This window comes from Aethalodelphis obliquidens, unplaced genomic scaffold (genome assembly GCF_003676395.1).
Source record: "Aethalodelphis obliquidens isolate GAN/ISIS:26980383/991018 unplaced genomic scaffold, ASM367639v1 scaffold77, whole genome shotgun sequence".
Classification (NCBI taxonomy): domain Eukaryota; kingdom Metazoa; phylum Chordata; class Mammalia; order Artiodactyla; family Delphinidae; genus Aethalodelphis; species Aethalodelphis obliquidens.
Window position 1 is genome coordinate 4325252 of NW_020838021.1, and position 14164 is coordinate 4339415.

Genomic DNA, 14164 nt, shown 5'->3' on the forward strand with positions numbered 1-14164 from the left:
TGTTCATGTCATTTTTATTTGACTCCAGTTAGAATACTTGTAAATAGAAAGGGAAGAATATAAATGCCCAATAATAGGGGAATGGGTGTGTAAATTACAGTACATCCACACTACACTGCTATTAAAAATGATGGTTACACAAATTCTACAGAAACATGCAAAAAACATCTACTGTGAAGGAAACAACATGAAAAAAATATATGTGTATATTATGACTGTAAGGAAATGGGCCAGAATGACAGCAGTCACTCTTACAGGCTGGTAGGATTATGGGGGAGATTTCTCCCTCAATTTTGCAAAGATGCAAGTGATTATGTTACTTTTAAAGCTTCCCCCCGCCCCCCAACAGTTCACTACTTAAATGTTTGCTTAAGAAAAACAAAGACAGGTGAGAGAAGAATCAGCGAAGAATTCACATTTACTTCCGAAGTCCAGTGTCTTCTGAGTCAGTCAATCTGCATCAAAATAAAAGGTCCTTATTAAGGAAAATTATTGTAATAATTCCAAAGAGTACGATCCCCCTTTTGCTAGCTGTTCTCCAGGTACTTGGTGGCCTCATTTGGTCTTGTCTGGTGTGCTCTGAAGGCCTGTTTTCCTTGGGCAATATGCTCTGTACCCTTTAATTTTTTTTCTAGGGTGGAGTGAGCCTTTTTGGTGAAAGCCCCAACAGTTGCTATGAGTAGGACAAGTCTGTTTTCCGATTTGAGAGGGCAGCCATATATGATGAAGAACAAGATATGGAAAGAAAGTAACAGGAATAGAGGAAGAGGAAGAGAGGTTATCCTCAATGAATAGATGTATACACAGACCCACAGATTCAAAAGCAGTATTTTACTTAAACTACCCTATAATAGATTGGAATGAGTATGAAGGGTTGGGAAAAGGGAGGGGAAAGGAAGGAAGGCAAGCTGATAGGAGGAGGAATGATAAATAATGTAAACTTGGCTTTGAACATACCCACCATTTGGGGGGGGCAATCAATTTAAGCTTCCCTTCAATTTCATATACAATCATGGGATTTTAGAGCTGGAAGAGCTCTTTGAGATAATCTAATCTCCTTTTATATTTAGGTAAACTAGAGGCCCCGAGAGAGGGAAGATGATGTACCTTAGGCCACTATTCCAGGTGTTCTTCTGAAAGACAAAGTGGAATAGTGATCAAGAGTGTGTCCTTTGGAGACAGATTGTATGAATTGAAATCTCAGCTCTTCTGCTTACTAGCTGTGTGACCTTGGGCAAGTCACCTAACTGTTCTGTTCCTTAGTTTTCTTTATAAAATGGGTATAAAAGTAGTACCTACCTCATAGGGTGCTATAAGAATGAAAAGAGGTAATATATGAAAAGCATTTACAACAGTGTCTGGTAGGCCTGATACCTGGTAACTGCCGTGAGTTAGCTGCTGCTGGGGCAGCTGCTGCTTTTGTTGTGATAATCCTGCCATTCCAAGGCCAGTGATTTCCCCATACCAAATTGTCTGTCCATAGCCTTATGTGACTAAAGAAATAAACATAAAACCTCCTTGGGTCTCCTCTGAAGTCACCTTGGAGTTTATCTTGTTAGCAAGTAGAAAGTGGAAAACACAAGGGTAAACCACAGGTGGTGACATTTAAATTTATACTATGTGATCTATCTGAATGGATCTTCTGCAGTAGCAAAGATAATTGACTTCTTTGTTTTTTACTCTGTTACATTAGCAGCATGCGTTTACCTACACAATTGCTTTTTTTAAAAAAGTTTATCATTATCAAAATAATAGAGAAATAAAAAATTATTTTGATGTGAATTGCATTATATGTACCTTTGGTTTTTCTACGAGTTGATAATGTCATCATCATGTCTAAATGACATTGGCTTGTCAGTGGACCTCCAGGCACTGAATGAAAACGTCAGTTAAGCAGATATGAACCTATTCTTTACCTTAGAGTATTTAGAACAGCATCTTTTCAGAATTATTGTGCTTTCAAACTTCGTTACATTTAAAATATTAATCTCTTTCTTAATGTTTTACCACTTTTTTATTTTCAAAAGGTGAACTAGTTTTGAGTAACATCAAGCTCTGTCTCTCAAGACCTTGTTAAATCTCACAGTTGTATACTTTCACAGCTCTAGGCACATGATTATGTGTGCCTCCGTATCACGTGTCTGAAGAGAGCTGGAGTATATCTTCTGCCACCTCTGTCCACTGACGTAGATTTTAACATAAGAAATTGTGGTTGAGGGTCAGGGAACAGGGAAAGATTATTTTCTCTTGGTTTTTACCAATTTGTGATGTAAGATTGTTTCCAACGGACACTCTGATTATAGCTGTGAATAGCTGTGATTAGAACTTCAAGAATGGTTCAGAATGGCTATAGGAATCTCTCTCTCTTCTCATCTCACTTTCATGTTGCAAGTACACATACTGAGGGAAAGAAGAATGTCTAGATTTTCATACATAAAAATACAGGTGATTTTAACATGATAAATCATAGTAACCAAAACACAACGTTAGGCATTAGAAGTGAGATGTTTTTCATTTTTAAATTTAACTTGTTAGGTTCGAGTGGTATAAATTTATAACCAGCTGAGGCTTAAGAGGGAGCATTATTTTGGCCATACCTCTGCTATGTTAATCCCAAGCAGAGTGAACCAAAGATTTTACTGAAAGAGCAAGTGAGAGATCGGAAGTGTGCTTTAGAAAATAAAATAATATCTATTTATCTCCTTATTATAACATTTTATCAAGCATGTTATTGGTTTTTTTAATTATAAGGTCCTTGATTGATATTTTTGCATTATCAATGACCTTATGTGGAAAATAGCTCTCCAGCCCTGCTCAGTAAACTTTCAGTCTTTAATGAACAAAGAACTGTATGTGTTGGTTAAAATGAAGTGGCGTGAATTTTATTGATGCCTCCTTTTCTGGGTGAAAGTCCAATCTTCAGCTGCAACAATGCATCTCGGGAAGTCTGCTATTGGTACATTTCTCACTTTGCACTGTTTGTAGCTAAGTCAAGGTCTAAAATCCAGGCAACTGTTTACTTTCTGAAGAATATGCTATGGGAACCTAAGAAGAGAGAGATTAAAATTGGCTTTAGATGCTCAATGGAATTTCAGTGGTTGTGGTGATGGTGTTGGTGATGAACAAATAAGCAGTCCTTTCCCAGTATCTTCATCTTTGGTGCTCAAACATTACTTTGTCTTTTTTTTGAGTCATTTCATTATGCTTTGTAGTAGAGTTGTTTATTTATCACTTATATTACATAACAACTGTGAGTTCCTTGGGGGCAGAGACTATGGCCTATTCATTTCTATATTCTCCCTGGCCCCTCTTGTGAGTCTTGGCAATGGTTTATTCATTTCACTTAACAGGTATTGAGCAAAGGTCTACTATATGCAAGGCACTGTGCTCATTTTGGGGATATAGGAATGAATAGAACAGATAAAAATATCTACCTTCATAGAGGTTGCATTTCAGAGGAGAGAGACAGGTGGCAGACAATAAACAAAATATACAGTATATCATTTAGTGACAAGTGCTATGAAAGACAGGAAGGAGGATGAGAAATGACACTTTTCAGTGGTTTACAATGAGAGGTTGCAAAGGCCCTGAGGTGGAATCGTGCCTGGTATTTTTGGAAACAGCAAGAAGGATAGTACATCTAGAGTGCATGAGATGGGGGAAATATCAGAGGATGAGTTTGGAGACGTTAGGGGAGGGAGAGGTGGACACTGTAGGGGTCCACCTAGGTCATTGTAAGGATTTCAGCTTTTATTTTAAAGGAAATAGGGTGCCATTGCTACTTTTGAGCCAAGAAGAGACATGCTATGACTTAGATTTAAAAGCTTCATTCTGGCTGGAGTGTGGGGAACTTGCTATAAGGGACTGATGGTGTAGCAGCGGATCAATTAGGAGGCTATTGCAATAATCCTGGTGTGGTAGTAGGGAAGTGGAGACATGTTGTTGGATTCTGGATATATTTCAAAGGTAACACCTACAGGATGAACTGATGGATTGCATGTGGGATGTGAAAGACAGGAATCAAGGATGACTTCAAGTAGTGTGGCCTCAGCAAACAGAAGAATGAAGTTGCCATTTACCAAGGTGGAGAAGACTATGAAAGGAGCAGTTTTGGGAAGGGAAGCAGTTTTGAACATAGTAAGTTTGAGATACCTTTTAGATATCCAAGTAGAGACATTGAGTAAGCAGTTGGATATTCAAGTCTATGGCTCAGGGGAGGGACCTATGCTGGAGCTACAGATTGGGGGACTGTGAGTGTATAGTCAGTATGTGAAGCCGTCAGATGGTATGAGCTTAGATTATTATTGAATCATCAGTATATATTCATTTATAATACTTTATCTGCTTTCTCTCCAAGGATGCTCAACTCTGCTGTCAATTCAACCAAGCTAGGTGTCTCTGTGGGCCACTTAATGGAATTTGTAGATTCAGGAGTTAAATAGTTTTTACTATGTATGTGCCTAGAGTAGTGCTAAGTGGTATGGGGGACATAAAGAGGAATAAGACTCAGAGTCTGCCTTCAAGGACCTGGTTAGGGAACTAAGGCTTCAACTGGTGAAACGTTGCTCATGCTATGAAGCATTATGTACCATTGAATGCATATCAGTCAATTGATAAGCTTTATTGAGTGATTTCAGTGTTCTTTTTGCTGTACATGCAATAGAAATTCCAAAAAGTGAGATACTGTACATGATAAAGGAGCCACTACCTAGATGCCTGAAGATTTCTTTGACAATGCATATGGTGAAGAGCTGAAGAAAAATAAGGGAGTCATTTTCACTGCAAAATAAAATCATGGCATTATTTGGTTTCAAGCTAGGTTTCTTTAACATTGTATGAAAGGACCAAGTTGCAGAGTTACAACAGTGGATGAAAATGAGAATGAAAATAAGAACATTTTGACAGGACTTTAAACTTTTCAGAAGACTTTGACAGCTCAGGTGGCATTTGATCTTCTCTGACCACTCTGTGCTAAGTAAGGTGGATAATGCCTCTATGGGTCTTAAGAGCCTTAGTGGCTCCTAGCTCAGCATTCTGTGGGGAAGGGGGGTTCTTTCAGTGATTTATCATGAAGTGTTAAATCTCTATTTCTAAACCCAATTTAGATCCTGCTGTTCCTACACCAGTATACTCACCAGAAGTGTTGTTTATATCCTCTCGGTACTATGAAGAACAAAAATTTACCACCACCTAACTCATTAAAAATGCTCTGCAAGCCTGAGGCGCAGAAGCCACTGTATGAACACATAGAGCTCAGTCCCCCTTAAGGACGCTTTATTTCATGAGCCTCTCTAACTCAGAATCATTCTCTTCCTCAGAGCCCCTTTCTTAAATGCAGTATTAAACCAGAGGCAAGTATGTGTTTTTTTCTGAATGTAGTTCTCTTACCAGTTTTCATTTCAGATGTAGGATGTGCTGGGTTAATATTTGTACTTCTGGCCACTTTCAAATCTTATAATGTTTTTTTAATCTGACCACAGACGTTAACATTAAACACATGCACACACCATAGAAAAACACTGTCCTTTATTTGCCTTCCAATACAAATATTTTTGAAGACTCTCTTTCACCTTGAGTATTTTCTAATACTGCTACCTCCAGCTTAATCCTAACTGCTTGACAAGGTATGCGTGTAACACAGTGTTATTATTGCCTCCGGCTAGCTTCATGTCATCTAGTTTGTCTTTTGCTCCCCTCCTTGGACAGTATTATCAGGACCAATTGTGAATCGGCCAGATGCATTTTCTCGCAAAAGGACAAATCTAAGATGGCTTGTGTTCTTCCCTCTTTCTTTCAGGACTGCTTACATTAAAGGAGTTCCTTTTTTCATGAAACTGAGCTTGCTTAATCAGAGATGGAGCAAACAGACTGCAAACCCTATCAGCCTCTGTCAAAAGTCAAGCATGAAATGGACCTAGCTTATACTAGTTCTTCCGATGAGAGTGAAGATGGAAGAAAACCAAGACAGTCATACAACTCCAGAGAAACTCTGCATGAGTATAACCAAGAGCTGAGGATGAATTACAATAGCCAGAGTAGGAAGAGGAAAGAAGTAGAGAAATCTACTCAAGGTATGTTTTTATTGGATTTTTATAGCTAATATTATTTCTCATTAGGGAATGCTTGTATGCATAAACATAAGTTTCAAAAACAAATTTGCTGATGTTAACTGGTTAATAATTTGCGCTACTTACATATGCTTAGTGAATCTGTTTCATATGCCAATCCAGCTGAGGTTGTCGGATTGTGCATGAATTTGGATGCAACAATCCTCTTATCAGAGCATTCAAAATTTGTCTAATCCTACAAATAGCCATTTACAGACTGAAGGATAAATAATTTATAGTAAGATGAAAAGTAAACAGCTAAGTGCTTTTCAAGCCATTGCCTATATGGGACAAAAGTCTCAAATAAATATTTGGCATCTAAAAGAGCTTTAAAAAGGTTAGTGGGGACTACCAAGCAAAGGTCCAGAAAGTTTGTCCACAGAATGCTGAAACCTTGTGCAACACAGTCCTAAGGGAAGGTAAGAATTGGTTGGAACCCTTCCTACCACAGCCGTAATGTGGGGCATATCCTTTGGACAGCCTTGGTTTTTCAATTATGGATTGACAAGACAGTTTCTAATAAATAGAAAACAGATAGAAATATTATTTCCTTATTTCTTTTCAATTGATAGATACGTGGTATTAGACTATTTTAACTACACAGGAAAAAAAAAGATACTGACATTGGCACAGGTTACTTTTTTTAAAAAAGAATAAGTCTGTGTTGAGATTTAAAAAAAAAATAATTTTATTATCTAGATCAGTGGTTCTCAAAGCATGGACCTTGGACCAGCAGGAACAGCATCACCCACAGACTTGTTAGAAAGGCAAATTCTCTGGGATCACCAAAGATCATGTAAAGTGTGGTTATTACAAATGAAAATTGTTGTATTCTAATTAGTATTGGAACCTTATGTTAGAAAAACTTTAAATGGAGCCAAAGATTCAAGATATTCATACCAACATTTAGATATGCACTAAATGTTTATATTAACTATGTTACTCATTTTTTAGCTCTTAACATACTTGCTAAAGGTCTTATATCTGTCTTTTCAAGTAATTCATTTTAATCTTCCCTATTTATTCAGCTAAAGACTGAAACTTTGTTATGAGTAATTTTATTCTTCTGCGTAACTGGAAATTGGAAAATGTCTTATGGGAATTTTTGGGGGGGTGTTCTATTATACTTTAAGAAATGTGTAGTTACCATTAAAATATTTTTCTATTAAGTTTGTCTTTACAGAATATGAACTTACAATTGTGACTTGTGGCTTATGGAATTGGAGTGTAGAGTGCCTGACCTAATAATGTTGTGAATTTAAATAAGAATGTATTTCTGGTGACAGTTTGTTCTAAAAGTATAAGCAATTTTATATTAAGTCAATATAAAGAACTAGCCAGCCTCGGATTTTGTCTCTCTGCATTGTGATCAAAATGAATTCTGAGACAAGAGAAGTTTGTCTTTAAAGATGTCACCCTAATTTCATTTTAATAACCTATTATTATTCAATAAGTTTATTTTTTAACATCTTTATTGGAGTATAATTGCTTTACAATGTTGTGTTAGTTGCTGCGGTATAACACAGTGAATCAGCTATATGTATACATATATCCCCATTTCTCCTCCCTCTTGTGTCTCCCTCCCACCCTCCCCATCCCACCCGTCTAGGTGGACACAAAGCACCGAGCTGATCTCCCTGTGCTATGCAGCTGCTTCCCACTAGCTATCTATTTTACATTTGGTAGTGTATACATGTCCATGCCACACTCTCACTTTGTCCCAGCTTATCCTTCCCCATCCCCGTGTCCTCAACTCCATTCTCTACATCTCCATCTTCATTCCTGTCCTGCCCCTAGGTTCTTCAGAACCATTTTTTTTCTTTTAGATCCATATATATGTGTTAGCATACGGTATTTGTTTTTCTCTCTCTGACGTACTTCACTCTGAATGACAGACTCTAGGTCCATCCATCTCACTACAGATAACTCAATTTCGTTTCTTTTTATGGCTGAGTAATATTCCATTGTATATATGTGCCACATCTTCTTTATCCATTCATCTGTCGATGGACACTTAGGTTGCTTCCACGACCTGGCTACTGTAAATAAGGCTGCAATGAACATTGTGATACATGACTCTTTTTGAATTATGGTTTTCTCAGGGTATATGCCCAGTAGTGGGATTGCTGGGTCATATGGTAGTTCTATTTTTAGATTTTTAAGGAACCTCCACACTGTTCTCCATAGTAGCTGTATCAATTTACATTCCCACCAATAGTGCAAGAGCGTACCCTTTTCTCCACACCCCGACCAGCATTTATTGTTTGTACACTTTTTGATGACGGCCATTCTGACCGGTGTGAGGTGATGCCTCATTGTACTTTTGATTTGCATTTCTCTAATGATTAATGATGTTGAGCATCCTTTCATGTGTCTGTTGGCGATCTGTATATCTTCTTTGGAGAAATGCGTATTTAGGTCTTTTGCCCATTTTTGGATTGGGTGGTTTGTTTTTTTGATATTGAGCTGCATGAGCTGTTTGTAAATTTTGGAGGTTAATCCTTTGTCAGTTGCTTCATTTGCAAATATTTTCTCCCATTCTGAAGGTTGTGTTTTTATCTTGTTTATGGTTTCCTTTGCAGTGTAAAAGCTTTTAAGTTTCATTAGGTCCCATTTGTTTATTTTTGTTTTTATTTCCATTTCTCTAGGAGGTGGGTCAAAAAGGATCTTGCTGTGATTTATGTCATAGAGTGTTCTGCTTATGTTTTCCTCTAAGAGTTTTATATTGTCTGGCCTTACATTTAGGTCTTTAATCCATTTTCAGTTTATTTTTGTGTATGGTGTTAGGGAGTGTTCTAATTTCATTCTTTTACATGTAGCTATCCAGTTTTTCCCAGCACCACATATTGAAGAGGCTGTCTTTTCTACATTGTATATTCTTGCCTCCTTTATCAAAGATAAGGTAACCATAAGTACATGGGTTTATCTCTGGGCTTTCTACCTTGTTCCATTGATCTATATTTCTGTTTTTGTGCCAGTACCATCCTGTCTTGATTACTGGAGCTTTGTAGTATAGTCTGAAGTCAAGGAGCCTGATTCCTCCAGCTCCGTTTTTCTTTCTCAAGATTGCTTTGGCTATTTGGGGTCTTTGGTGCTTCCATACAAATTGTGAATTTTTTTTCTTCTGGTTCTGTGAAAAATGCCATTGGTAGTTTGATAGGGATTGCACTGAATCTGTAGATTGCTTTGGGTAGTATAGTCATTTTCACAATGTTGATTCTTCCAATCCAAGAACATGGTATATCTCTCCATCTGTTTGTATCATCTTTAATTTCTTTCATCAGTGTCTTATAGTTTTCTGCATACAGGTCTTTTGTCTCCTTAGGTAGGTTTATTCCTAGGTATTTTATTCTTTTCGTTGCAGTGGAAAATGGGAGTGTTTCCTTAATTTCATTTTCAGATTTTTCATCATTAGTGTATAGGAATGCAAGAAATTTCTGTGCATTAATTTTGTATCCTGTGACTTTACCAAATTCATTGATTAGCTCTAGTAGTTTTCTGGTGGCAGCTTTAGGATTCTCTATGTATAGTATCTTTCATCTGCAAACAGTGGCAGTTGTACTTCTTTTCTGATTTGGATTCCTTTTATTTCTTTTTCTTCTCTGGTTGCTGTGGCTAAAACTTCCAAAACTATGTTGAATAATTGTGGTGAGAGTGGGCAGGCAACCTTGTCTTGTTCCTGATCTTAGAGTAAATGGTTTCAGTTTTTCACCACTGAGAACGATATTGGCTGTGGGTTTGTCATATATGGCCTTTATTATGTTGAGGTGTGTTCCCTATATGCCTACTTTCTGGAGGGTTTTTATCATATTTGGGAGTTGAATTTTGTCAAAAGCTTTTTCTGCATCTATTGGGATTAGTATATGGTTTTTATTCTTCAGTTTGTTAATATGGTATATCACTTTGATTGATTTGCATATATTGAAGAATCCTTGCATTCCTGGGATAAACCGCACTTGATCATGGTGTATGATCCTTTTAATGTGCTGGTGGATTCTGTTTGCTAGCATTTTGTTGAAGTTTTTTTTTTTTTTTTTTTTTGCGGTATGTGGGCCTCTCACTGTTGTGCCCTCTCCCGTTGTGGAGCACAGGCTCCTTGTTGAGGATTTTTGCATCTATGTTCATCAGTGATATTTACCTCTAGTTTTCCTTTTTGGTGACATCTTTGTCTGGTATTGGTATCATGGTGTTGGTGGCCTCGTAGAATGAGTTTGGGAGTATTCCTCCCTCTGCTATATTTTGGAAGAGTTTGAGAAGGATAGGTATTAGCTCCTTTCTCAATGTTTGATAGAATTCGCCTGTGAATCCATCTGGTCCTGGGCTTTTGTTTGTTGGAAGATATTTAATCACAGTTTCAATTTCAGTGCTTGTGATTGGTCTGTTTATATTTTCTATTTCTTCTTGGTCCAGTCTTGGAAGGCTGTACTTTTCTAAGAATTTGTCCATTTCTTCCAGGTTGTCCATTATATTGGCATATAGTTACTTGTACTAATCCCTCATGATCCTTTTTATTTCTGCAGTGTCAGTTGTTACTTCTCTTTTTTCATTTCTAATTCTATTGATTTGAGTCTTCTCCCTTTTTTTCTTGATGAGTCTGGCTAGTGGTTTATCGTATTCTCAAAGAAACAGCTTTTAGTTTTTTTGATCTTTGCTGTTGTTTCCTTCATTTCTTTTTCATTTATTTCTGATCGGATCTTTATGATTTATTTCCTTCTGTGAACTTTGGGGTTTTTTTGTTCTTCTTTCTCTAATTGCTTTAGGTGCAAACTTAGGTTGTTCATTTGAGATGTTTCCTGTTTCTTAAGGTAGAATTGTATTGTGATAAAGTTCCCTCTTAGAAGTGCTGTTGCTGCATCCCATAGGTTTTGGGTGATCGTGTTTTCACTGTCATTTGTTTCTAGGTATTTTTTGATTTCCTCTTTGATTTCTTCAGTGATCTTTTGGTTATTTAGTAGCATACTGTTTAGCCTCCATGTGTTTTTATTTTTTCCAGTTTTTTTCCTGTAATTGACATCTAGTCTCATGACCTTGTGGTTGGAAAAGATACTTGATATGATTTCGATGTTTTTAAATTCACCAAAGCTTGATTTGTGACCCAAGATATGATCTATCCTGGAGAATGTTCCATGAGCACTTGAGAAGAAAGTGTATTCTGTTGTTTGTGGATGGAATGTCCTATAAATCTCAATTACGTCCATTTTGTTTAATGTATCATTTAAAGCTTGTGTTTCCTTATTTATTTTCATTTTGGATGATGTGTCCATTGGTGAAAGTGGAGTGTGAAATCCCCTACCATGATTGTGTTACTATCGATTTCCCCTTTTATGGCTGTTAGCATTTGCCTTATGTATTGAGGTGCTCCTGTGTTGGGTGCATAAATATTTACAGTTGTTATATCTTCTTCTTGGATTGATACCTTGATCATTATGTAGTGTCCTTCTTTGTCTCTTCTAATAGTCTTTATTTTAAAGTCTATTTTGTCTGATATGAGAATTGCTACTCCAGCTTTCTTTTGATTTCCATTTGCATGGAATATCTTTTTCCATCCCCTCACTTTCAGTCTGTATGTGTCCCTAGGTCTGAAGTGAGTCTCTTATAGACAGCATATATATGGGTGTTGTTTCTGTATCCATTCAGCCAGTTTATGTCTTTTGGTTGGAGCATTTAATCCATTTACGTTTAAGGTAGTTATCGACATGTATGTTCCTATTACCATTGTCTTAATTGTTTTGGTTTTGTTATTGTAGGTCTTTTCCTTCTCTTGTGTTTCCTGCCTAGAGAAGTTTGTTTAGCATTTGCTATAAAGGTGGTTTGGTGGTGCTGAACTCTCTTAGTTTTTGCTTGTCTGTAAAGGTTTTAATTTCTCTGTCAAATCTGAATGAGATCCTTGATGGGTAGAGTAATCTTAGTTGTAGGTTTTTCCCTTTCATCACTTTAAATATATCCTGCCACTCCCTTCTGGCTTGCAGAGTTTCTGCTGAAAGATCAGCTCTTAATCCTATGGGGATTCCCTTGTATGTCATTTGTTGTTTTTTCCTTGCTGCTTTCAATTTTTTTTTTTTGTATTTAATTTTTGATAGTTTGATTAATATTTGTCTTGGCATGTTTCTCCTTGGATTTATCCTATTTGGGACTCTCTGCACTTCCTCGACTTGATTGACTATTTCCTTTCCCATATTAGGGAAGTTTTCAACTATAATCTCTTCAAATATTTTCTCAGTCCCTTTCTTTTTCTCTTCTTCTTCTGGAACCCCTATAATTCGAATGTTGGTGTGTTTAATGTTGTCCCAGAGGTCTCTGAGACTGTCCTCAGTTCCTTTCATTCTTTTTTCTTTATTCTGCTCTGCAGTAGTTATTTCCACTATTTTATCTTCCAAGTCACTTATCCGTTCTTCTGCCTCAGTTATTCTGCTATTGATCCCTTCTAGAGAGTTTTTATTTTCATTTATTGTGTTGTTCATCATTGTTTGTTTGCTCTTTAGTTCTTCTAGGTCCTTGTTAAACGTTTCTTATATTTTCTCAATTCTATTTCCAAGATTTTGGATCATCTTTACTATTATTATTCCGAATTCTTTTTCAGGTAGAGTGCCTATTTCCTCTTCATTTGTTAGGTCTGGTGCGTTTTTACCTTCTTCATCTACTGTGTGTTTCTGTGTCTTTTCATTTTGCTTGTCTTACTGTGTTTGGGGTCTCCTTTTCGCAGGCTGCAGGTTCGTAGTTCCCGTTGTTTTTGGTGTCTGTCCCCAGCGGCTAAAGTTGGTTCAGTCGGTTGTGTAGGTTTCCTGGTGGAGGGGACTAGTGCCTGTGTTCTGGTGTATGAGGCTGGATCTTGTCTTTCTGGTGGGCAGGACCATGTCCGGTGGTGTGTTTTGGGGTGTCTGTGACCTTAGTATGATTTTAGGCAGCCTCTCTGCTAATGAGTGGGGTTGTGTTCCTGTCTTGCTAGTTGTTTGGCATAGGGTGTCCAGCACTGGCTCTTGTTGGTCGCTAAGTGGAGCTGGGTCTTAATGTTGAGACAAAGATCTCTGGGAGAGCTCTCGCTGCTTGATATTACATGAGGCCAGGAGGTCTCTCGTGGTCCATTGTCCTGAAATCAGCTCTCCCACCTCAGAGTCTCAGGCCTGGCTGGAGCACCAAGACCCTGTCAGCCACATGGCTCAGAAGAAAAGGAAGAAAAAAAAAAAGAAAGAAAAATAAGTAAAATAAAATAATTAAAATTTTAAAAATTATTAAAATTTCAAAAAAGTTTAAAAAGTAATAAAAAAGGGAAGAGAGCAACCAAACGAATAATCAAATCCACCAATGATAACAAGCGCTAAAAACTATACTAAGATAGACAAAAAAATCAGAAACTAGTCAGTTGGATACAGCTAACCCCAAGTCTACAGTTGCTCCAAAAATCCACCACCTCAATTTTGGGATGATTTGTTGTCTATTCAGGTATTCCACAGATACAGGGTACCTCAAGTTGATTGTGGGGATTTAATCCGCTGCTCCTGAGGCTGCTGGGAGAGATTTCCCTTTCTCTTCTTTGTTCGCACAGCTCCTGGGATTCAGCTTTGGATTTGGCCCTGCCTCTGCGTGTAGGTCACCCTCTGGGGTCTGTTCTTCGCCCAGCCAGGAGGGGGTTAAAGGAGCGGCTGATTCGGGGGCTCTGGCTCACTCAGACCGGGGGAGGGAGGGGTATGGAATGCGTGGCGAGCCTGCGGCGGCAGAGGCCAGTGTGACTTTGCAATAGCCTGAGGCACGCCGTGTGTTCTCCCGGGGAAGTTGTCCCCGGATCCCGGGACCCTGGCAGTGGCGGGCTGCACAGGCTCCCGGGAGGGGAGGTGTGGAGAGTGACCTGTGTTCGCACACAGGCTTCTTGGTGGCGGCAGCAGCAGCCTTAGCGTCTCATGCCCGTCTCTTGGGTCTGCGCTGATAGCCGCGGCTTGCGCCCGTCTCTGGAGCTCCTTTAAGCGGCGCTCTTAATCCCCTCTCCTCGCGCACCAGGAAACAAAGAGGCAAGAGAAAGTCTCTTGTCTCTTCGGCAGCTCCAGACTTTTTCCTGGACTCCC

The 14164-nt window shown here is 38.2% G+C and overlaps 1 protein-coding gene across 1 annotated transcript in view; it reads left to right on the forward strand.

The window, feature by feature from the left end:
- Positions 1–5801: 5801 nt before the first annotated feature.
- The window catches only part of LOC113612446 (teneurin-1-like), a 299439-nt gene continuing 291076 nt past the window's right edge, over positions 5802–14164 (forward strand). The window contains exon 1 of the mRNA XM_027092334.1: positions 5802–6071. Within this exon, the coding sequence (XP_026948135.1) occupies positions 5855–6071 (217 nt within the window). The 5' untranslated portion in view covers positions 5802–5854. The remainder of the gene's footprint in view (positions 6072–14164) is intronic.